Source organism: Simochromis diagramma, unplaced genomic scaffold (genome assembly GCF_900408965.1).
Source record: "Simochromis diagramma unplaced genomic scaffold, fSimDia1.1 OVJJ01000669.1, whole genome shotgun sequence".
Classification (NCBI taxonomy): Eukaryota; Metazoa; Chordata; class Actinopteri; order Cichliformes; family Cichlidae; genus Simochromis; species Simochromis diagramma.
The window spans coordinates 3,008,236-3,030,145 of record NW_024387458.1 but is presented as its reverse complement, the minus strand read 5'-3'; the positions used below and the strand labels follow the sequence as shown (position 1 = coordinate 3,030,145).

At 42.6% G+C, this 21,910-nt stretch overlaps 2 protein-coding genes across 6 annotated transcripts; one reads left to right on the top strand and one right to left on the bottom strand.

Moving 5' to 3' along the window:
- The first annotated feature begins 649 nt into the window (after nt 1-649).
- On the top strand, nt 650-13,998 carry hid1b (HID1 domain containing b). Of its 5 annotated transcripts, none has more exons than XM_040014368.1 (19): nt 651-817; nt 2,570-2,719; nt 3,657-3,821; nt 5,537-5,656; nt 7,669-7,775; nt 8,464-8,580; nt 8,870-9,104; nt 9,201-9,257; nt 9,344-9,484; nt 10,224-10,314; nt 10,429-10,580; nt 11,701-11,779; nt 11,866-12,030; nt 12,110-12,331; nt 12,451-12,590; nt 12,669-12,752; nt 12,844-12,935; nt 13,568-13,726; nt 13,807-13,924. In XM_040014368.1, the coding sequence occupies exons 1-19, from the start codon at nt 752-754 to the stop codon at nt 13,868-13,870; spliced, it is 2,406 nt and encodes an 801-aa protein (XP_039870302.1). In that variant the 5' UTR covers nt 651-751; the 3' UTR covers nt 13,871-13,924. The 5 variants fall into 5 exon arrangements, with proteins under 5 accessions (XP_039870299.1, XP_039870298.1, XP_039870301.1 ...); XM_040014366.1 differs by having other exon boundaries at nt 652-817; nt 8,870-9,113; XM_040014365.1 differs by having other exon boundaries at nt 650-817; nt 13,568-13,998.
- Nucleotides 13,999-14,000: 2 nt separating this feature from the next.
- Nucleotides 14,001-18,629, bottom strand: LOC120723069 (proton channel OTOP3-like). Its single transcript, XM_040014369.1, has 7 exons — nt 18,098-18,629; nt 17,881-18,017; nt 16,190-16,248; nt 15,949-16,097; nt 15,121-15,794; nt 14,608-14,766; nt 14,001-14,519 (listed from the first exon to the last, which is right to left on the bottom strand). The coding sequence occupies exons 1-7, from the start codon at nt 18,612-18,614 to the stop codon at nt 14,349-14,351; spliced, it is 1,866 nt and encodes a 621-aa protein (XP_039870303.1). The 5' UTR covers nt 18,615-18,629; the 3' UTR covers nt 14,001-14,348.
- Nucleotides 18,630-21,910: the final 3,281 nt, after the last annotated feature.

Genomic DNA, 21,910 nt, shown 5'->3' with positions numbered 1-21,910 from the left:
CGTTAATACTGAATTTATTTATTTGTTTGTTTACTTGTTTTGTGGCATTTTTTAGCTAACGTGCTTGTAATGCATTCGTAGATATTCGGATAATTTCCATGTTTCCCATTTCCAATTCTCTCAGTGTTTAACCACAAAACTTTTCCTTATTATTTTATTCATTTTTTAAAATAACTTTTTAAATAAAGTATTTTATTTATTTGTTCAGTTTGCTATGAAACTGCTTATAAAAGAGTTTGTCTTCTCGTGTCTGTCCTACAAAAACTCTTCTTTTTGGGAGGTTTACTAAATGTTTGGGAATTTTCCATGAAATTATAAGAAAAAAATCCATATTGCAATATTCCTACGAAAATGCATACACGGATATTACAGCATCTCCCTGTTTCTTCATAAAGCAGCTTAGCTTCTTTATTTAAGATTTAAGTTGAAGTGTAGGTTGTTTTATTCCACTTTATTGTGCTTGGGTTTCTTCGAGGGGGCTTTATACGTGGCTTTAGCTTCCTCCCAGTTTTGCACAGGCTCCTTTTTACTCTGGATTTATGTATCATTTACTTTCACAAATATTCATACTTGTTTTTAGTACAAACAAATAATGAAATGTGTGTTTGAATTAAACACAAGCTGGAAGCAGCATGGGCGTGACTTTTCCGAGCTGCACCTGAACGCAGCGGCCGCACAGCGCTGTGGATGAGGCAGATTATCCTCCCTGTGGATCCAGGCAGGCAGGCAGCAGGTGGCTGGAGACAGAAATATGGGAAACGCAGACAGCAAACTTCACTTCAGGAAAGCGGTGGTCCAGCTGACAACCAAAACTCAGGTCGGGGTTTGTTTTCTTTAAAAGGTGACATGAGGAAAGTTCCGCTGAGCGTTTGGCTTTCAGCGTTAGTGGAGATGTGGAGATAAAGTTGGAGTGCCAGATGGCAGCGCACGTCACACAAAGTGGAGAGAAAAACCTGAAAAAATCATTGGAGTTATTCCATAAACGAGGATTTTTAAACAGAAAGCAAGCTTGCCTCTCAGAATACGGATTTTCTTCTTTTTCTTATGCAGTCTGAGGCACTCCAAACAGTCATTTTGGACTTTGTCTGTGACGTGATCCTTAAACGGCTTTAATGTGCAGATGGGAATATTAAAGATTGCGTCAGTTTTGGGCCAGCAGTTGTTTCTCTGGCTGACAGGTGTGTTTAAAGGTAACAGGGCTGGACGGGACAGCTGCAACGTTAATCGATTGGTCGAGTGATCGAAACTGATCCAGGTGGTGTGTGGGTGGTGGTTTGCTGTAGCGTGAAACAGATGTTAGGTCAGCTGCTGGTAAAGCTGGAATCTGGGTGTTTATGGGCTCATATGGTCTCTTGTGTTCGAAGCAGAAGTGATTGGTTGATTAGCTAAAATAGACAAATCAGAATCAATTTTCAAGTATATTTATCCTGGGTTAAACCTGCATCGTCTTTATTTTTCAGTGTTGGTCAGACTGAAGGAGATCTTTAAAGAACTGACTTTGTCTGATTAATCGACTGCTTGCTTAGACATCAGAGTCCACAGACACTCCTGCCTGACCTCGTCTGTCAGCCTGGGGCTCAGAGCACATCCGTGATGTCGTCCCACCTCGATCCCATCTCTGGCTCCTTCAGCACACCTCACTGCTGTCTCACATGACTTCCTCATTCAGCACCACAGTTCCTCTCTTATCCTTATTCTTTCTCTGATCCACAAAGACACAGCCAAGCTCCTTGTGAACTTCTCTTTACTTCTCCATCAATACTCTGAAGCGCACTCTGCCGGGCTCTTTCTCTGCATTACTGCTGCTCACTGATCGTCACCTCTCTTCTTAACCTAGCTTCAACAACTCTGTCCCATATCTTCATGCTACAGCTCATCAGCTACATCCCTCTGTGGTGTTGTACTCTGAGAACTGAGAATTTATGAGATTATGAACACAGAAAAGTACATTCTGATTGGCTAGACTATCAGTGATGGAGTAGCCTCCCCAGAGCTTGGAAAACTTGGAAAACTTGACAGAGGATGGAACAAAAGAAGAGCTTTTGGGATGCAAGAGGCTTAGAGAGCTGTTCCTGAAATAAATTACAGAAAGCTGCCTCAGAGAGTTCAGGCTGTGCTGAGGAATAAAGCCAGTAACACCAAATATTTACTGTCAAACTCTGTTTTTGCCTCTTATAACATGTTTGCAGATGTTTCCATAGGTCACTGCTCCGATTTCCTATGGAAATTATGAAGAAATGAAGGGTGACTCAAAACGTTTGACATCTTTTTATGTCCAGCTTTTTTTTATTTAGCTTTGAAATGGTTCATTAGTTAATGGGAAAATAAAATCACTAAGTTATCAATAATGTAAATGTTGTTAATTCATTCAGTTGATTGACAGAGAATTAAATGTGTTACTGTATGTGAATAATTTGGATAAGCTTGTTGATCCTTGGTTATGTTTTCTGTGGGCCATGAAGCAAAAAGGAAAGATCGTACCTCCTCATCAACACAATGTATTTAGCAGCAGATGAGCCACACACACACACACACACACTGATGTTAGTGTGCGTTTCCTCTCCTGCAGCCCGTCGAAGCCTCAGACGACGTGTTCTGGGATCAGTTCTGGGTGGACTCCTCCACCACGGTTCAGGATGTTTTCGCTCTGGTTCCTGCGGCAGAGATCAGAGCCGTCAGAGAGGAGTCTCCGTCAAACCTGGCAACCCTCTGCTACAAGGTAACCTGACATCCTCAGGCCTGGGGCAAGCGTGACTCAGTATCAGGACTGAGGGTGTAATCGTCTTGTTTCTGAGTCAGTTTAGAGTTTTTTGCGCAGACTTACTTTCAGTCTTAAACTGCTGTATAAATCAGTTTTACTCCCACATGGAATGAAACCTTAAACACTCTGCCCTGTGTCGGCCCTCTCTCACACGTTTAAGGCTTCTTAGGACGTCTTCTGTCTGATCTTAGTTGCCACCAGCTGCGAGGACTTCTGTACGTTGCTTTAGAGCAGCTTTCGTCCATCCTGGATACAGTCGGAGACAAAGGAATGCAGCTGTTTGTTGTTCCCACAGTTTGATGGCAAAGGTCAAACGTCATTTATAGAAATGCAGAAAAACAGAGAAACTAAGTCTGAAGATCATTTGGTAGTTTAAGGTTTTAAAGGGCAGACAGCTGCTTTGGTGACTGGATGAAGGTCATGTGACAAAAAGATGTGCTTTTAAAAACTCCTGAGGTTTTATTTGGTTCATGTGGAACGACCCATGCTTTTCACCATAACCTCAAAGAAGTAGCTGCTGGACAGAAACAGCTGCAAGTATTAATGTATTTTAGTGCAGCTACAAAGGCTAGCTGGTCATGCATGATGGTCACACTGATTGGGGTTGGGGTCCGAACCCAATTTGCTGACATAGTTTTACACCTACAAGTACGATGAAGTCACGTAGAGTTTAGAAGAATGAGTCGCTGTAATAAAAACAAGCTCAAACTAATGAGTCCACTCACCAATCAGAAGCTTGATGCTTCAGTCGCCTGGTGAAAATAGAATTTTCCAACACTTTTTGTGGCCTTTAAATAAAATGATGATTGACAGGTGAATAAATAAGAGTAGACTTTTGTCTGTCTTGGTTATTTCATCTCATATTTGCACGATACTTGTGTTGGTTTTTTCCCAGGCGGTGGAGAGGCTGGTCCGGGGAGCAGACTCCGGCTGCCCCTCGGAGAAGGAGCGCCAGACCGTGTTGAACTGCACCCGCCTGCTCACCCGCATCCTGCCCTACATCTTCGAGGACGCCGACTGGAGGGGCTTCTTCTGGTCCACCATCCCCGGCCGAGCGGGGGTACGGCGCTGACATCTTTTAATGTATTCATCTACGTGGCTGTTTTTAGTCTTACCTATACTGGCCATTTCATTTATTCCAAGTAAAAACACCAAATATTTGCAGCTTTATTGTCACATATCATTGAAATGATGATATTTATATATTTTGCAGGTATTAGTTTGGTAGCTGATTAAATGCTTTTAGTAACTTTTCAAACAAAAGTAGAGACAGAAAAGTCAGAATCTATAGTTCATAAAACTGATCTTTGCAAAAGAAGAAGAGGAAGAGGGGAAAAAGGGAGAAAGTTATTTAAGAACTCCTGCCACGTCTCAGAAAAAGCATTTGGAGGAAATCTTTTAGCTTGCAGACAGTTTGTTAGGTTTAATCTGTCGGCTCTGCGGATATCTGAGGACTTGAGCCTCTCTGATATCTCCACCTTTAATAATCTGCGCCGGTTCAAAGCGATGGTTCCATCTGATTTTCAGAACAGACTCTGCAGTGTGAGATGAGATTGCTGATGCTTTGACGTGTCTGTCCAAATCCCTCCTCTCCCTGCCTTCCCCCCGTTTCCCACCTAGGGCTGCTGGGTCTCTGGTTACCCGGTCGGCAGGGGACTGCGTCCAAACACTGCCCATATTGTGTCTCCTGCTCTTTCTGGCCAGCGGTTGAATTTAGAAGGGATTGAATGTCTCTTAATGAAAGTGGGAGACTGAAATAAAGTGCAGAGCAGCTGCTGGTTGGAGCAGGCTGATTACTCAGTATTGTATGAATGAAACGACTCTGTGTGGCTAACGGATGGTTGAACTCTTATATTTGATTATGGATTTATGCTGTGGAAAGATACAAGTGGACAGTGTTTGGAAAAACCTGTGTATGTGGTTTAGAGTTAAATGTGATGACCCATCCATCATTTTCTTGTCTGTTTGCTCAACATGAAGCTAAAACCAGCAGCTAGGTAGCTTAGCCTTGAATAAAGTATAGCGTAAAATGTCAGTTTAACTCATAATTGATCTTTCCAGGACACAAAGTTAGACGTAATAAGAATGACTTTTGGTTTATTTGGGTTATGTCCATTATGCATGCTTTTTGGAGTGACAGCAGCTACACTCCAGGTGTTTCCTCCATTTTCAGGGATCCTGCTGAGTCAGCCAGTGGCTTGAGTTAACCAATAGCAGTACTCATCTTTTAACTCAAGACATGACAGAAAAAAAGCACATTTTTGGAAGCTGGTCCACCAAATAAACAAAAGAATTAGACCTTTTTTGACACACTACACTCACGGGCTGATGAGCTGTCTGTCACACAGAAAAGCTTTACTGTCCTGTTCTTATGGGGACCATAATTTCAAAGATAATCATTGTGCTGTAGTCAATAAAATGTAAAGCAAGCAATTAACCCTATAATGTCATCAGGAATAATATCGCTGAGTTGATATAGCAAAGGAAATGAGGGTAATTTTCCCAAAGATGTCAATAGAACTAGACTTGACCGGAGTATACGCCCCCTGCTGGCCATAATTAAGAATCAACTTTAAGTTGATGGGCCATTGGCTTTACGCTACATGTTACTTTCTATTTACAGTCTGTGATTTAAAGCAACTAATTGGGACTTAAGTGACATAAAAACCAACTCTGAAATGGATCCAGAGCGGCACAAAGACAACAAATTGACTTGCCAGCAACGATACAGTAAAAGTACCATAAGAGTCACAGCCTCGGCTCTTCTCCCTCCAGCACTTGGACCGCGATGCTGATGATGAAGGTCGGCCTCTGGCTGAGTCCCTGCTGCTGGCCATTGCTGACCTGCTCTTCTGTCCAGATTTCACCATCCAGAGCCACAAGAAGAGCAGCCCGGTGAGTCTGGCAACCCCCCGCATCACTGACCATGCAAAAGTAGCCTTACTCATTATGTAGCTGGTCACAGCTGCCCCTCCGTAAGCCTGGTTCTGCCCTGTGTTTCTCCCTGTTAAAAGGGTGTTTTTCCTTCCCACTGTCAGCGAGTACTTGCTCACAGGAGGTTGTTTGATTGTTGGGTTTGAAATATTTAATTTCTGGGCTTTTAGGGTCTTAACATGGTTTTTGTTAATTAACACTGAAAACAAAAAGTTCAGGTAGATAAAGGATTAGACATATAAAAATATCGATCTGAAGGTGGTTTGGAGTTATGCCTTTCAGAGTCGTGGTTTGTTTGCTTTGTTTTAGCTCTGAATCGACAGCCGTGTCAGCACTTTACAGCTCATATAAAAGAAGTAAGCCTGTTATTTGCTCCCGTGGCAGCACCTCTTAGCACCGTTATCTCTTAACACAACCTTCTCGGGCGGTAGCTCAAGTTAATGAGTGACTCTGTGGGACGCGAGAAGAGGGGCCATGTTTGGAAAGGGTGGAAACGTCTTTATTGTGCTCAGCAAACATTCAGACGTTTGAGAGACTGGGAGGTGATCTCATCAGATGACTCCTTGCTACCTCACGAGGAAATGTTAAAATCAAGGAAACTGTGCAGGAGAATGTGGAAAATAGCCAGCAGCTGCTGTTTGTTCCCACCTGCCCCAGTGACCTCTGAGGCGTGAAGCAGGCATGCGCACAAAGAAACACATGGCTGGAGGGAAACCTCATTTGTGCCTTGAATTTCAGCTTTCACTTCCTGGTATGGATTTAGTGATGCAGAGGTCAAAAGCCCCTGCTTGCATCCACAGACCCTCCCGTGTGACACGAGCGGCTAAAACACTGCACAGCACGTAAATAAATGTACTCATGCAGAAAGCTTGCTTGTCTTGTGACCTGAGTAAACACTTTCCTAGTGAGTTTATGGTCTCCATCATGAGTTTTAAGCTTTATTTATTAGAAGTTAATGTTTTTTTCATTGTGGTTCTTTTTAGAATAAATGAAGACAATAAAGGAAGGTATGCATTACGGTATAGTGAGCCTGCAGTGTCCCTCGGTCTCACTGGTTTCAAAAAGAATGAGCAACACTGCTCAGCTTGAGGCTTCTCAGTGCATACACTAATCAGTGGGTGACATGAGGGCTGCTATGTCCATCTTTCCCATACAGTCTGTGCGTATCCTATGCTCACCAGAGTAAAAGGATTCAGTGACCTGCTTCCTTTTTGTTTCACTTTCAGATGTTTGGTGTAGGCCCCCGTCCCATACTTGGTTTGGACACTTCTTCAAAGGTCTAAAATAACTTCCTTTTGTAAAGAAAGTGACTTGTGCTGAACGGCTATGCAAAGCTTTTGCTTTTAAAGAGTATCCCACGCTTCAAGAAGCACATGAGAGTTCACTGCGGTTGGCGTTTGACACCAGTGAACTTCGCTGTGTGGCGTACGTGGAGCTGTCAGTTCACTTACAGCGGTAGCACCTTGTCACATCTATTCATAAAGCTGTAGTTATCTCTGCGGAGGTGTTACATGCAGATATTGTCAGCGGAGGGCTTAGCTTGGTCCATTTGTTGACTTGCATGGTAGAAGTAAGTGTGAACACAGTCCCGGAGCTCTGTTTAGACCTCCAGCTTTAGCTGTGGACAAGAATCCACGTCTGTGAGTAAATGAGGCTAACACTCCACACACCGCCTCTCCCTCCAGGTGTGAGGCGGGGGGAGGAAAGCTGAGTGTGTGAGAGAAGCTCTTGGCGTCACAAACACACAGACAGTACATTCCTATGAGTCAAGCTCCACCTTTCAGTGACCTCTGTGGCCCCGCCTCGAGAACGACCGTTCCTGCAGAGGTCACGTTTGCAAAGAACTTTCAGCTTCAAGTCAATTCATAATCGATTATCAAACCTGTCGTCAGTTCAGCTCATTAGTAATTTCAGCTCTCGGGGACCTTCGGGAGGAATGTCACTGAATGTTTTACCTGTTGTCTCTGCTGCAGGATACAGCTGATGACATACGCGCCATAGACAGCTGTGAGTACATCTGGGAGGCCGGCGTGGGCTTCGCTCAGGCACCTCCTCTGAACTACGTCCACGACCTGAACAGGTGAGACTTCAGCATCCTTTCAGTGCTGGTCATCGCAATGTTGGCTCATGTCTGAGCTTACATGTATGCAATCAATACTGATTTGGGCTCCTGCACATGTGGAACTACTGCAAAAAGAAATGTAATCAGAATTAATGTGCCTGGGCTGAGCGTCTCCGTGCGGGAGTCTTTTTGAAATTTTGGATGAATCTGTTTCATTGAAGTCAGTCACATCGATATCCAACCAGTCTTAGCTCCACCTCTGCATCCACACTCGCCCCAAAGAGGCCGTCAAAGTTTTTCTCTCTTTATACTCTGTTTTTGTCATCCGATCCAGATTTGCTGGTTTCAGCAGGACAAGTGAAGATTACAAAGATGAATGTGACCAGAAAAAAACCTCACGTGAACAACAAATCAGTATTGAGCGCTCCTGCTTGTGCTCTAACAGCTTCAGCCTGGACGACGAGCCGTTTCTTTTTAATTGCCGTTAAGAGAAGAAACAATGTTTGTTTTCTGTATGCAGTAATAAGTAAAGCTGTGCTGCTGAATTTAATCTTCTAAAATGATGAACCTTATTGGAAACCCCCAGATTAGACATCACTACAGATTCCTGATTATAATCATTCTTTTGCTATCTCGCAAATTCAGTTTGTATCAGGCTGAATTCACCTACTAACATCCCTCCATCCTGTGCTAACGCCCTTTCCAGGACAGAGCTGCTGAAGTTACTCCTCACCTGCTTCTCTGAAGCCATGTACCTTCCTCCCTCCGCTGAAAACAAAGTCCTCAACCCCTGGATCTCCTTCTTCTGCTCCACAGACAACAGGTGACTTTATACCTGACAACACCTCACCAGACGGAGTGAGATAACTTCTCTCCTGTTGAATTGCACTCTCTGCTTCTCTGTTTTAACGTTGAATTTATTAGAAAATCCAAAACCTTTGTGACAGTGAATTCATCCGTCTCAACAACTAAAAACAGGGAATTCATTTAAGGAGTGTTTGTAGGTCTGTGTTCAGTAATATTTGACATACAGAGCAGGGGTATACATCGCTACAGCCTTTCATTCATCCTCGTTAAGCTTGTGCAGACTCACCTCCACCTGTTTTTCGCAGACACGCCCTGCCTCTGTTCACCTCCCTGCTCAATGTGGTGTGTGCCTACGACCCCGTGGGCTACGGCATCCCGTACAACCACCTGCTGTTCTCAGACTACCGGGAGCAGCTGGTGGAGCAGGCGGTCCAGATCCTTATCGTCACCCTGGAGCACGAGGCTGGCTCGGCCGCCAGCGCCGCCCTCCAGGCCCTGGACCCCTCAACATGCCCCTCAGCTGAGGAGGAGGAGCAAGAGGTACATACAGTGAGTAATTAATCCACATATATGCAAGTATATTTTTTTTTAGATTATGATTTAAAATATAAACACTGATGCTGATTTATTTTTCAGCCTGGTGGACCTGACAACCTGTTTGTGAATTATCTCTCCAGGATACACAGAGAGGAGGTACTGAAACATCCAGCCGTTCAGCAGCTAACAGCATGATCCCGTGGGATGTTTATGAGTGTGTGTTCTCTTTGTTTGTTCATCAGGACTTGAGCTTTGTCCTTAAAGGTCTGGCTCGGCTGCTCAACAACCCTCTCATCCAGACGTATCTGCCCCGATCCACCAAGAAGATCCAGTTCCACCAGGAGCTGCTGATCCTCTTCTGGAAATTCTGCGACTTCAACAAGGTGCGAGCACGAAATGCAACAGGAAGCCAAGGGATTCTCAGGAAATGAGAATATTTCATCAACAAAAACAGCTGCTCGTGTGCAACCACGGTGGTCAGGTCCTAGTGAACTGAATGTGGAGAGGACAGTGTGTTTGTATGGGACATTACTGATGCTGACTGAAGTTCTTACTGCTAAATAGATAAACAAGCGTAAGTGTGGCCCTCACATGTAACCCTCATTCAAAACATAGTGTTTAAATGGCAGAATGGGGAAAAGGAAATAATCAGGAGAAATGAGACATTTCGACACAGTCTGTGGTAAAATGCTGCCCCCTGCTGGTGAAGGCTGTGATTACAAAAACACATCATGGTTCTGTGTTTTTCCTTTTTATGATTGGTGTTCATTTCAAGATCAATTTTGTAGTAGTTCGAGAATTAACTGAAAATATTTTTTCCATTTTATTTCCTAAAATGCTGTTGCGACTTTAATCTTGAAGACTTTAGTATAGTGAAATTAACAATAGTAGTAATAAAAAATAAGATCCTGGATTAAAGTCGTAATTTCACTTTTTTGTGAATAAAAACTTTATTCTCAAAATAAACAAGAATAATTGAAAAATTTGGTTCCTTCTCAATTTTTTCTTAATGTGGACTTAGTCCTGGTTCGTAGGTGTGTGTGGGGCTGATGAAGTTGTATGTGTGATGGAGTGAAGTGGAGCAAACAAGCCAAACCTGATTTTGTTATTTTTGTGTTTTAGAAATTCCTCTTCTTCGTCCTGAAGAGCAGCGACGTGTTGGACATGTTGATTCCCATCCTCTTCTACCTGAACGATGCCCGAGCGGATCAGTGTGAGTCACGTCTCCGTGCATGCGCGTGCGTGTGAAACGATAAATATGAATCTGTATAAACTGTCATCGCTCCCTGTGTTAAAAACAAAACATTTCCCCTGTGTGCGTCTGCAGCCCGGCTCGGCCTCATGCACATCGGCGTCTTCATCCTGCTGCTGCTGAGTGGAGAAAGAAACTTTGGCGTCCGTCTGAACAAGCCGTACGCTCTCCGTGTGCCCATGGACATTCCTGTGTTCACAGGAACCCACGCCGACCTGCTCATAGTGGTGAGACGTTATGGCGTGAAATAAATGAGAGAATCTATTTCTTTCATTTATCTACGAATGAGGGCAGAAAATCCTGTGTTTGGCAGAAAGAAACCGCGGGATGGAGGCAAGTTTTAACCTCTGTAGTAGATCCAGAAAGACACGGTCCGTTTTGTGTCTGGACCAGGGGTATCAAACCCCAGTGCTTGAGGGCCGGTGTCCTGAAACTCTTCCATGTGTCCCTGCTGCAGCACACCTGAATTAAACTGACTGCATGCTGAGGTGGCAACACCCGACCCTGCTCAAGTACATTTAAATAAATGTAAGAGTTTGGAAAAATGTACTTCTAAAAGTACTTTTATTGCACCATGTTCATTCACTCCTGGGCGTCTGTAACATGAATCAAGTGGCTGAACTGCATCCTCAGCATGCAGTCAGCTTCATTAGAGTCTTGCTAATGATCTACTAATTTTAGTAGGTCATTAAAGCAGCCCTCGACGACTGGAGTTTGACACCTGTGGTCCAGACTGGATATAAAAGATGGACGTGTGCAGGATTCTTATGCAGTTATCAGCTAACGATAGCAAACTTGGTTAACGATGCACATTTACAGATATTTAATTGGTGATAAGTGATAGAATAAGATTCACACAAAGTACCAAAAGCATTTATGGGTTGGCAGTGTAGAGTTCAGAGGCTCCAGTTAATGGAGCTGAGGCCTTGCAGGGAGGTAGATCCCAGGTGCCTGCTAGCGCCCGATCCTCCAACTTTCAGCTTTACCAGTATCTGTGGATGGTTCCTGTTACTGCAGCAGGTATTTAATTAACGCAGAAAGACAAATTGCAGCAACAACCACAAAAAACAAAAAAACTTTTTAAACTTTGTATTATAAATACATTTTAATTTGACCTGGAATAAAACATTTTCCCTCTTTTTAATTGTAGCTAAATGTCATGTACATTCTGGTCTTGCATTTTTAATTAAACGCTCTCCTAAAGATCTCAGGACATCATAGTTTTTTGCGTTTTTATAAGACAGACAGGATATTTTTTGTGGTTTGACTTTGTGATGGAAGCTTGAGTGTTTTTACTTTCGTTTTCAGTCTCCACTGAGTTTGTTCCAAGTACTTTGTCGTCTTTAGATCTTCCACAAAATCATCTCCAGCGGACACCAGCGTCTCCAGCCTCTGTTTGACTGCCTGCTCACCATCATAGTGAACAGTGAGTATTACAGTGCAAATGCTGCCCCCTGGTGGAGGAGCAACAGAGCTGCTTGAGCCTTGGGATGACCTTTTGTGCTTCCACAGTTTCACCTTACCTGAAGAGCCTGTCCATGGTGGCAGCCAACAAACTGCTTCACCTCCTGGAGGCCTTCTCCACGCCCTGGTTCCTCTTCTCCTCACTGCAGAACCACCACCTGGTCTTCTTCCTGCTGGAGGTCTGCAACAACATCATCCAGTATCAGTTTGATGGTGAGAACGCAGACACAGGCTCATCGGTTTGCAGGTCACGGCTTTTGCCCAAATAACAATCTGAATCCTCCTTTCACAGGTAACTTCAACCTGGTGTACGCCATCATCCGTAAGCGAAACGTTTTCCACCAGCTGGCCAACCTGCCGTCCGATACCACGTCTATTCAGAGGGCCCTGCAAAAGAAGAAGAGGACGGGAATCTCTAGGACGAACTCTGTAGAGAATGAGTCCATGGAGGGCTCCAGACCTGCTGTACCCGCCGAGCCCGGCACACTCAAAGCCAGCTTAGAGGCCACTCCAGGTAGGAAGTAAGAAGTAGAATTTCAAATAACGAGGATTTTTACTTAGTCTATATCTGGGGTTTCCAAAAACGTCGAACTGTTCCTTTAAAGGCCTTCTTCATGTCATCATGTGTTGTAGGAATCGATAAGATAACAGAGAAGTCTCAGGTGAGTCAGGATGGAACGATGATCACTGTGCCACATTTGGACTCTCCGCACACGTCTAAAAGCAGCATCGCAGCCGGAGCCAGCGACAGCGAGTCTGAGAGAGATCACGAGGTGAGCAGATGGCTCGTCTCTCTCACACACACAGAAGTTTAGTTGCTGCAGTTAAAGTGGTTTATTTTTTGGTGTTAGGTTAACCGCACGCAGTCGGAGTCGGCGAGGAGTCGACTGTCGAGCGTCTCATCAACGGCTGCGTGGAGCGCTAACTCCGACTGGGTCAGAACAAATCCTTCATCTGCTCACATTTACCTTCCACCTTCTGCTCCGTGGGTGTATTTTCTGTCATGTGACGTCCTCCATCATTTAGGTCTCCTCGTGGAAGGCCAAACTTCCCCTGCAGACGATCATGAGGTTGCTGCAAGTCCTGGTTCCTCAGGTGGAGAAGATTTGCATCGACAAGTAGGAAATCCCTCAGGTTTTAAACTAAACGATGCATTATGTGATAACTAATGAATACCTGTATTAGTTAATGAGCAGCACCAGGCAGGGTTGGAAGAAATGAGCCAAAACTGTCTTAATGCAAAGTTATTGTCTGTGACCTGGAATGTTATTATAATAGATTAACATGAGCCCGCCTACAGTTTTAACAGAATTCATTCAGAACTTTTTGAGCCATCGTGTTTACAGACACACACCTGCAAACACAACCTCCTCCTCGAGGTAATTATTGAATCGTGAAGCTTTCGTTTCTGCCTGCAGTTGTTTTGTTTGACCTGTAAGCTTCACTTCTATATTTGATCTCTGAAAACATAAATTAAACATAAACGACCTCATTTATGTGTCTGTATGACGTTTAACACAACGAACGTGCACTTTTCTTTGAAGAAATGAAATTTGTTGCACTTCTGATTGAAAACAGTTATTTTTGCATATCAGGTTCACTTTAATAAACTCATATTTCTGTGGAGCATCAAACATGTTAAATTTAAACAGCACTTTTTACAGATTTATCACATAAAAGTTACTATTGATTCTTTACATTTAGACGTCAGATTCATTCTCAGTGTCTCGCGGTTTATTGTCGTCCTCAGGGGTCTGACTGACGAGTCGGAAATCCTCAAGTTCCTGCAGCACGGCACACTCGTGGGTCTCCTACCCGTCCCCCACCCCATCCTCATCAGGAAGTACCAAGCCAACGCTGGCACGGCCATGTGGTTCCGCACATACATTTGGGGCGTCATCTACTTACGGTACATAAACCTGCCTGTATTCTTTGGGATGTGTTCAGTGAACTCCTCTGTTAGCATTTTGTTTTTTCTTCTTCCCGCAGTAATGTTGACCCTCCGATCTGGTACGACACCGACATCAGGCTGTTTGAGATCCAGAGGATTTAGAGGAGCTGCTGGTTTATCTTCCTCACACCTGAACTGTTATTAAAAATCAGGACGGCTCATTCTTGATGCCAAGTAATGTAAAGATGAAGAATGTGTAAATGTGACCAATTAAAGGAAAAATGACAATATCTGGCAGTTTTGTAGAACATTTATTTATTTTGCCAAAAATGTGAGTGCTTGTTGCTCAGATGTGTGACGACAGGAAGGTACAAGTCTTTAAAATAATCTCATCAGAGACCCCGGGGTCCTGAATCTGCTGCTCTGCCAATATATCTGCCTAAAACTTTAAAAATGCTTTAAAAAAAAACTTGCATATATCAGGACGCACAGGCCAGAAGACTGCGAGGTGCTGTCATCTGCATATTTTAAACAACATGAAGTTCTATGATGAGGGGCGAGCTTGTTCTTGAGTTGGTTTGTGTATTCAGTAATCCGGTTTTCGCTTCGTGTAGTCTAACAGGGATGGAGTCTGTGCGTGTCATGCAGAGATGAGCAGCTCCGTTAAAGCTGCCACCGAGTGCATCCTGTAGAAGACGCCGAGCGGCTGACCCAAATTCATCATAATAAACCAAGTGGTGAAGCCGAAGAACTCTTTTCCCAGGCCGTTCTCGAACTGCGGGTGGACTCCAAATGCAGGAATCAGCCACAGCTAAAGAAGAGGGAACATCTACGTGTTATTCAAATACTGAACATTTTAAAATATTCTTTCAAAGCAGGTTCATAAAACACAGTAGTACCATGATATTTGAGAGAATGAGGAAAGCGCAGATCTCTTGTCTCACTCTTTTGGCCCAGGGTTTTGTTGCCCCCTGCTCCTGGAAAGTAGGGGGCGCTGATATTTTGGCCTCCAGTAGAGAAATATCTGTCTTTTTGTTCTCTTGTGCTTTTTTCTTCATCTGTAAAAGAGTTTTAATATAAATATGACAAATTTTAATGCCTTTCAACACATCAGTAAAATGTACAGGGGCTCTGAGGTGCACAAAAAGAACCATTTCAGAACATATTTAAGAAAAAAAAAAAAAAAAAAAAAGAAAAACAAGAAAGCAGCAAAAATAATCCCAAAACATGACAGGAAACAAAAAAAAAAAAAAAAAAAAAAAAACCCACAATATACAATATATAAACTAAGATGACATTTGAGAAAACAATATTTCAGAAAAGGTTATTTAGGACAATGTAACAATATTAAAAATGAAACTTCAGTACTTCTGAGTTACACCTCAGAGCTACTATATGAAGAAAAAAAATACTTTGAAAATACTGCTCATCTGCTTCTTCTTCTTCTTCTTGATGCTGAGGTGTGGGTGTCTGTGGAGGCCTTCAATGATGAAGATGTTCTGGAGGATGAGCTCCAGCAGACTCAAGAGGGAGTAGGACAGATCCAGTTCCCCCAGAGGGCCATCGGTGCCTATGCCCAAAGCTGCCACCACGGAGAAGTAGGACAGAGCGAGCTGGCCCAGGGCCGTCGCCATCAGGAGGACCACATCCAGCCTACGAGAGGGATTAGGCCCCACTTCGCGTGCCCTACTCTCTAACCTTTGGACTATTAGCCCGACCAGAGAGCAGAGAGACATGATGGGCATGACGACTAAATGATAGCCATAAAATATGAAGAAGGCGGTGAGGTGAAACTCCGGCTGGCTCACATAGACCTGATAGAGAATGAAGGCAGTCACTCCTGCAGCCAGAACCAGGCCCCCAAACACGAGGCCCAATGTGATCCCACCTGTGCACACAATATAGAGGGTCTTCTTCTCAGTGACGTGGTGATCTGGACCCGTTATGCGGCCCACGTTCTTCCACATCACATAGATCAAGCAGCCTGCCATCAGGTAGTATTCTATGTTGAAGGGAAAAAAGATTTCGAAGCCCTTCCTGAAGGCGAGGCAGGCTGTGCTCGCGTTGCACTGACAGGTTGAATTCCCTGCAGGAAGGAAGAGAACTTTAAATACATTCCTTTTAGTTTTGCATCCATCTTGCAGCTACGTTAGTAAGTCGTATGTCATAATTGAATAAAGTGAGCTCAACCATACAACCTTAGGATCCTGAGTGTATGTGGCCTTTCTTGCAGTAACTACCTGCTAAGTCTGAGCCGTCCCTATCAGGTGTGTCGTCATCAGCGAGGCCGTTTCGTTTTCCCAGCTCGATCTCCACGTGGATGTTGTCCTCTGTCACGGCGTTCAGCCACAGCAGTAGATCAGTGGAGAGGATCATCATCAGTCCAGACCTGCAAACTTAAAGTTAGAAATCTCTTTCTCAAAGTAGCAGGTGTATGAAAAAAAAATGCATGATTTATATAGCAAATTTAGTAATGCGCACCTTGTGATTATCTTGTGTCTGTGAATGCAGTCTTTGGAGTGAGCCCACAGTAAATATGTCTACAAAAGGAACAAAAGTTTGGTTATTCAAAAAGGACACACCCGAAATGACGGCAAGCTTGTTTTCAAGTCAGGGAGGGTGGAGAGGAAAGGTGAAGGTATGTAACAGAAAATAGCCGACATATGATCTGAAATCTTAATGTGAAAGGGACAAAGATGAGCCCGAGGAAGAGCACCTGACTTAAAGTGAACAGCAAAAAACGAGAAAAGCTTAGTCAAAGCTGTCAAAGCTGCATCCTTCTACTAGAATACTCAGTGGACCCAAAAGCCTTTCCTTATAATAAGGATTATTTTGAACTGAAATTCATGCAAAGCTACTCTAGTAGAGTTCAAGAGTGAAAATATGGAGCTAGAATAAATCTGGTCACAGAAATAATTAGATGATGGTTATTAGCAACATCTGCTCACTCACTGGAACAGCTGCAGTCTCCTACAGTCTGTGACTGCACAGTAAATTACACATAAAGTACATAAATGATTACTCTAAAGTTAAACCTAAGGCAAAAGTGCCTTAAATCCACTTCTCCTTTATTCCCTGATAGAAAAGTCCATCTGCATGTAAGAGAAAATGAGCATAATGTTCACTTCATGTTGGACCTGAGATCAAGTTTTAATCATTCATTTCATCAGTTTCAGGTCTTAATATCTAATTGACAACTATTTTGAGTGCAATTAATACAATATTAAAGTAATAAAAAATCCACAGCTGCAACATCAAAGATATACCCACATCAATAAATTCATAAATTTAGCCCAATAACTGCCTATCGTGTACATGAAGTGTCATTTCACGAGTACAGTCACTTTCGATATACAACCCGTGAACTGCTACGCTACTTAAAAGGGATTTTAATGTTTACTTGAGTAAAAAGTCCGAGTACTTTTTTCCCACTTTGCAGAAGAACTGTGCATCACAAGATTATGCTTCACTTTTTATGAGCTCCACTTTTCACCGCCTATCGTGAGCTTGAAAACTGTGGTTTGCGCACCATTTCTTCCCACTTCTTAACAATCTGACTAAATATTCAGACTTCCTGTGACCCCTGGATGTGCTGGGCACCTCCCCGGCATTGATTCACCTGTCTAAACTCCAAGGTCACGTGTCGTGGGCGTTTTGACCCACGCGTCGGAGCGGTGTTTCGAAACACCTGCGCTTCTAAACGTGAATATCCCCATCCCTGTCCATCGCCAAGGACACGGATTTAAGCACCAACAGAAACACCTTCCTTAATTTTGGCTTTACTTTTTCTGGAGAAAACTTGCTTTTTAAATGCTGTCCAGTCGTCCAATATTTGGAATATAATGACTAATCTCACCATTTTCTTGATTTGGAGTCAACAGGTAAAATTGGCTGAAGCGCAGGTGAAATAATCCCTAGAATGCCTGCTGACCTGTGCTGCCTTGGCCACAGAAATGAGAAAGTCTTAGAAATTTGATCCTTTTACTCAGTTTCTCTTCATCAAATGACAACATCTTTGAATCAGATAATGAAATAAAATATTCATTTTCATGAGATGACTGATTGGTCTAAGTGTAGAAAAGATAAGCACTTTTTTCTGTTTAGCTCCAGCACTTAGCTTCCTGCACTCTCAGTAACAACTTGCACCAGTTCAGCCTGCCTTCGGATTTTACCTGCAGAGTGAGAAAAGGAGCCTCCATGAACGGTGAAATCAGCGTTGCAGCAGGCTTACACTCCCTCGTACTCATCAAATAACCGACCCTGAAGACAAACAGCAGCAGGCTGAAGGCAGCAAAGAGCAGGAGAGCCACTGTGACATGAAAGCGCTGTTAGAAAATCCAAGCACACCCTGTGAGCAGTCTGCTTTAAAGATCGAAACCGGGAACTTACGGATGACAGGGACCCCCCCGGCGTGGTGGTCTCTGTGCGGGCTTATATCCGGATGTCTCCGGGCCCACAGCAGGTACCAGAACATCCAGATCAGGCTGATCCCCATGAGCACCAGCAGGAACACCTCAGGCTCCTGGTGGCTCAGACCCTCAGGGTTGAAGTTTTCGCCGATCACCAGAGCGGTTCCCAGCAGAACCACATTGAGACCCACCAAACCAGAGATTAGGCGTCTCCCACTGGGAACCCACAGCAGCACCGGGTCCAGCTCCTGTTCATGAGTCTGATGATGGTCTGAGCTCTGGAGCGGTTCACTAGTGGGATTTTCAGGTGTCCCACAGACAGTATCCAGCTCCAAGTCTCCAGCATCACGATCCGTGCTCATGCTTCTTCCTCTTGTCTTCAAAAGACACTTGTTTCCTTTCAGCTGAAGTTCAGCGTGGAGACATGCGTCTGACAGGGCGCGACAGTCCTCTAATGCGCCTTCCCACGGCTCCCACACGGCTGTAGGTGTGGTCATGATTTTAACACACCTACACAGGAAATGCATCATATTTACTTTGCAAACTGGTCCTTTATTCACCTGCTGAGCAATTCGGACAAAGTTTACTTAATAGAAAAATTAATGAATTATTAATTTAAAAAAAACTAACAATCTAATCTAAAGGCTTGTAAGTGGTGTTTGTCAGTACACAGCATTACAGAACTGAAATGTATGAACCTGCCCTCTGCCAACAAGTAGCAGAGTTTACAAACAAGCCGCAACAGGACCTGACTTACGTGTGTGACGCCATTCTTATCGCTTCGCCGCTTCGAGCTGCTGTAAAGGTTGAGTGGGAACGATAACCCGATCAGCTGATTATTTTTATTTTCACTCTTTAATGACACAAAGCTGTCTGCTTGCTGTGCATGGAGGGCCAAAGCATGTGCATTATTAAATACATTTTTTAATTCTTTATTTAGACATTACAAATGTATTAACTCATTAATAAATATTTCAAATCACAAACGGATTTCACAAAAAATAATTAAAATCTCCACAAATACCTAATTTCATAAAGCATTAAAAGAAACAGAACTTCAAGATCTTAAAAAAAAAAAACAATTTAAAAAAGAGAAGTAAGTAAATGGATTTAAAAATCAAAGATTTATTTGTGACATAAAAATGGTGAGTCCGCTCATTTGCAAATCCATTTCCTCACTGCGTTTCCCTGTCCTGTTAGCTCATGCATTAGATCATATTAACCCTCTGACAATGCAAAGAGCAGAGATGACACAAGTACACACATTTCCGGCCTCTTCAAAATCCGATATCTCAAGAGTGATGACTATAAACAATTAATGCTTTCGAAGCAGGAAGTGCACACCAGTCATCAAAAGTTTGGTAACACGAGTGCTGTAAAGATTTGCAGGGTCAACCAGCACAGGGAGAAAGTTTGCATTCTTTGTAAAATGCTGGATCATGTATGATTTGTCTGAGACCATGTGTCATTACAATATGGCAGCTTTGCACTATGCTGTAAAATATACCCATTGTCCTCGTATGAGACCACGTCTTTGTGCTCAAAGATGATTCCAAGCTCTTATACTTACAAGGTCCAACTAATCTCAAGTAGCAGAAATTAAAAATACAAACAGCAAACAGGGTTTAGCTGTTAGGAGGATCTGTAATCGGTGATTTTCACATATATTGCAAGAATCTTAACTTTCCCACAGCTTTAGGCAGCATTTCAGCATCTAACAGCTCTTTTTAAAATCTTAAATAGCTGATTTAATTCTACTGGAGTCAATGGTTATCATTGGGAGAAACATTTCTCTCCCATTGACAAAATGTCCAGAGGAACTTTTGGGCATATCGTTACCTGGCAATTAATTATTTCAATAAGACATTTTTTGATTTTTTTTATTTCTCTGACATTTTCAGCCTTAGCAAGCAGAAAAACAAACACTGTAAACTATCTACCAATCATCACAGAAATGATTATTCAGCCAGGCATTATTCTTGGGAGTTTGAGAACATAAGCTGAAAAGAAATGCCAGTTAAGCTTGATAGTCTTTGATCTCTGCTGAATATAACTAAAGTTTAGTATTCACATTCACCTGCTCTGTACATTAAAATTCAGTATGACTAGTGATCTGTCGATCTGCACATGTATGATCTAATGCAAAATGAAAAAAAAAAAAAAAAACACACAAACAAAAAACACAATCATTCATTTATGTAAAAACCTTTACTCCTCTGAAATAAGTTATCATTTTTGAATGATTTTTAATTGTGCGTTAAGGCAGAAAGACATTAGGAGGTAAAGCAGAGGACGCAGAGTCGAACATGACTGAGGCGGTCTCTCCTGCATGAAGTCCAGGTTGCAGGTTTTCCCAGCGTGGGTGCCTGATGCCAAAAAGCTAACACCAAGTGCTGTCAAAGCCATAACATCCTCTATGAACATGATATGGAACAGATGCAGGTGTGTCCTTATCACCCAGAGGAGTCCAAGTTGTCAAGAACAAACAAACCTAGAAACACAAATCAATTGAAAATGTAAACATCAGCAGGGATTTAATAACTTTATGACCTCTGTGAAAATTATTTCCACATCCTTTATTGTATTGATCTCAACATTCAGGGCCTTTATTGGGACAGTCCCTACAGAGCATACAGAGAAAATTAATAGACTGGATCAATTTCAGCCTTGGTTTTCAATATAAATATATTTTATTAATAACTACGTTTGCCCATGTGTATTTTTGACTGCATATAGGTACTGTAGGTGCAGTTAGTCATTGCAATATACTGAATATTCAATGCGAATATTTGACATACTGTGTCAGAGAGGCTGCGATTAGGTGAACGTGGCTCTTGATGATCATCCATGTCCAGTTTAGAATGAATGTGTGCACTCGTCTAATTAAAACAAATGAACTTAATTCAGCAGCGTGTCATCTCTACTCTTTGCCTTGGCAGATGTTTTAGTTCTATTAACTTTAACTACCAGAAAGGTGTGTGGTAACATCTGGGCAGACAGCATTTTAATCACGAGTTTAAAGGCTGTAGGTTGCCGCCATTGCTCTATATATGTGTATAAATGTAACAGGGCTCAGCGCTTGCTCTGAACGGTGTCAAGCTTTATTTGTGAAGAGCATATTAGCTTACTAAAAACGTACCTATCTAGAAATGCTGGGACGTAATATTTTCATTAGCTAAGGTGATGCTAGTGTTAGCCATGTTAGCATGTTACCTTCTTCAACACTCGGAGCTTCGGCTCTCCATTTCTCTGCAGTCCCGTCATATACTTCTTATCTCCATGTTGTTCAGAGTGTAAAAGCCGAGACTGAATGCCCTTTATATATGTTTAGCAATACAAAGTTATCGGTACAAAAAAAGCACCTTAACAAAACCCAGGCAGCCAGCCTGAGTCTCTGTAACCAATCAGAGAGCTCCTTCCATCACACACCGTGGCTAATTTGCGTTAGTTTTTCTCGAAGGACCAGAATAGTCGAGGAAGTGCTAAGTGCTGGAGAAGCTAATCCCAAAACCGAGGGGAGGGATGGCCATTTTGAGTTTGAAAGTAATTTTCTAAATTTAAATTTTAAATTGATTTTTTAAATTAGCTTTTATTGAGAGCTTATGTTTTTTTGTAAAATCCATTTGAATTATTTATTAATGTATCAATAATTATTTTTGAAATATTGATATATAGTTATTGTTGTTATTTCACATTAAATAAATAATACATTACTTTTATGATCTCTAAATAAATAAAAGAATAAAAAATATTTAATATGGAGAAATATTTTAAGAATGGGGGATGATGAATG

What these genes read in the sequence shown, in the direction of transcription:
- hid1b (XM_040014364.1), top strand. Translation starts at nt 752, where the DNA reads ATGGGAAACGCAGACAGCAAACTTCACTTCAGGAAAGCGGTGGTCCAG. An exon ending in CCATCCCCGGCCGAGCGGGG is followed by an intron (nt 3,822 to 5,536) that starts GTACGGCGCTGA and finishes TTCTCCCTCCAG; the next exon opens with CACTTGGACCGCGATGCTGA. An exon ending in ACGCCGACCTGCTCATAGTG is followed by an intron (nt 10,581 to 11,700) that starts GTGAGACGTTAT and finishes TGTCGTCTTTAG; the next exon opens with ATCTTCCACAAAATCATCTC.
- LOC120723069 (XM_040014369.1), bottom strand. Translation starts at nt 18,614, where the DNA reads ATGACCACACCTACAGCCGTGTGGGAGCCGTGGGAAGGCGCATTAGAG. An exon ending in CGGGGGGGTCCCTGTCATCC is followed by an intron (nt 18,018 to 18,097) that starts GTAAGTTCCCGG and finishes TTCATGTCACAG; the next exon opens with TGGCTCTCCTGCTCTTTGCT. An exon ending in AGACACAAGATAATCACAAG is followed by an intron (nt 16,098 to 16,189) that starts GTGCGCATTACT and finishes TTAAGTTTGCAG; the next exon opens with GTCTGGACTGATGATGATCC.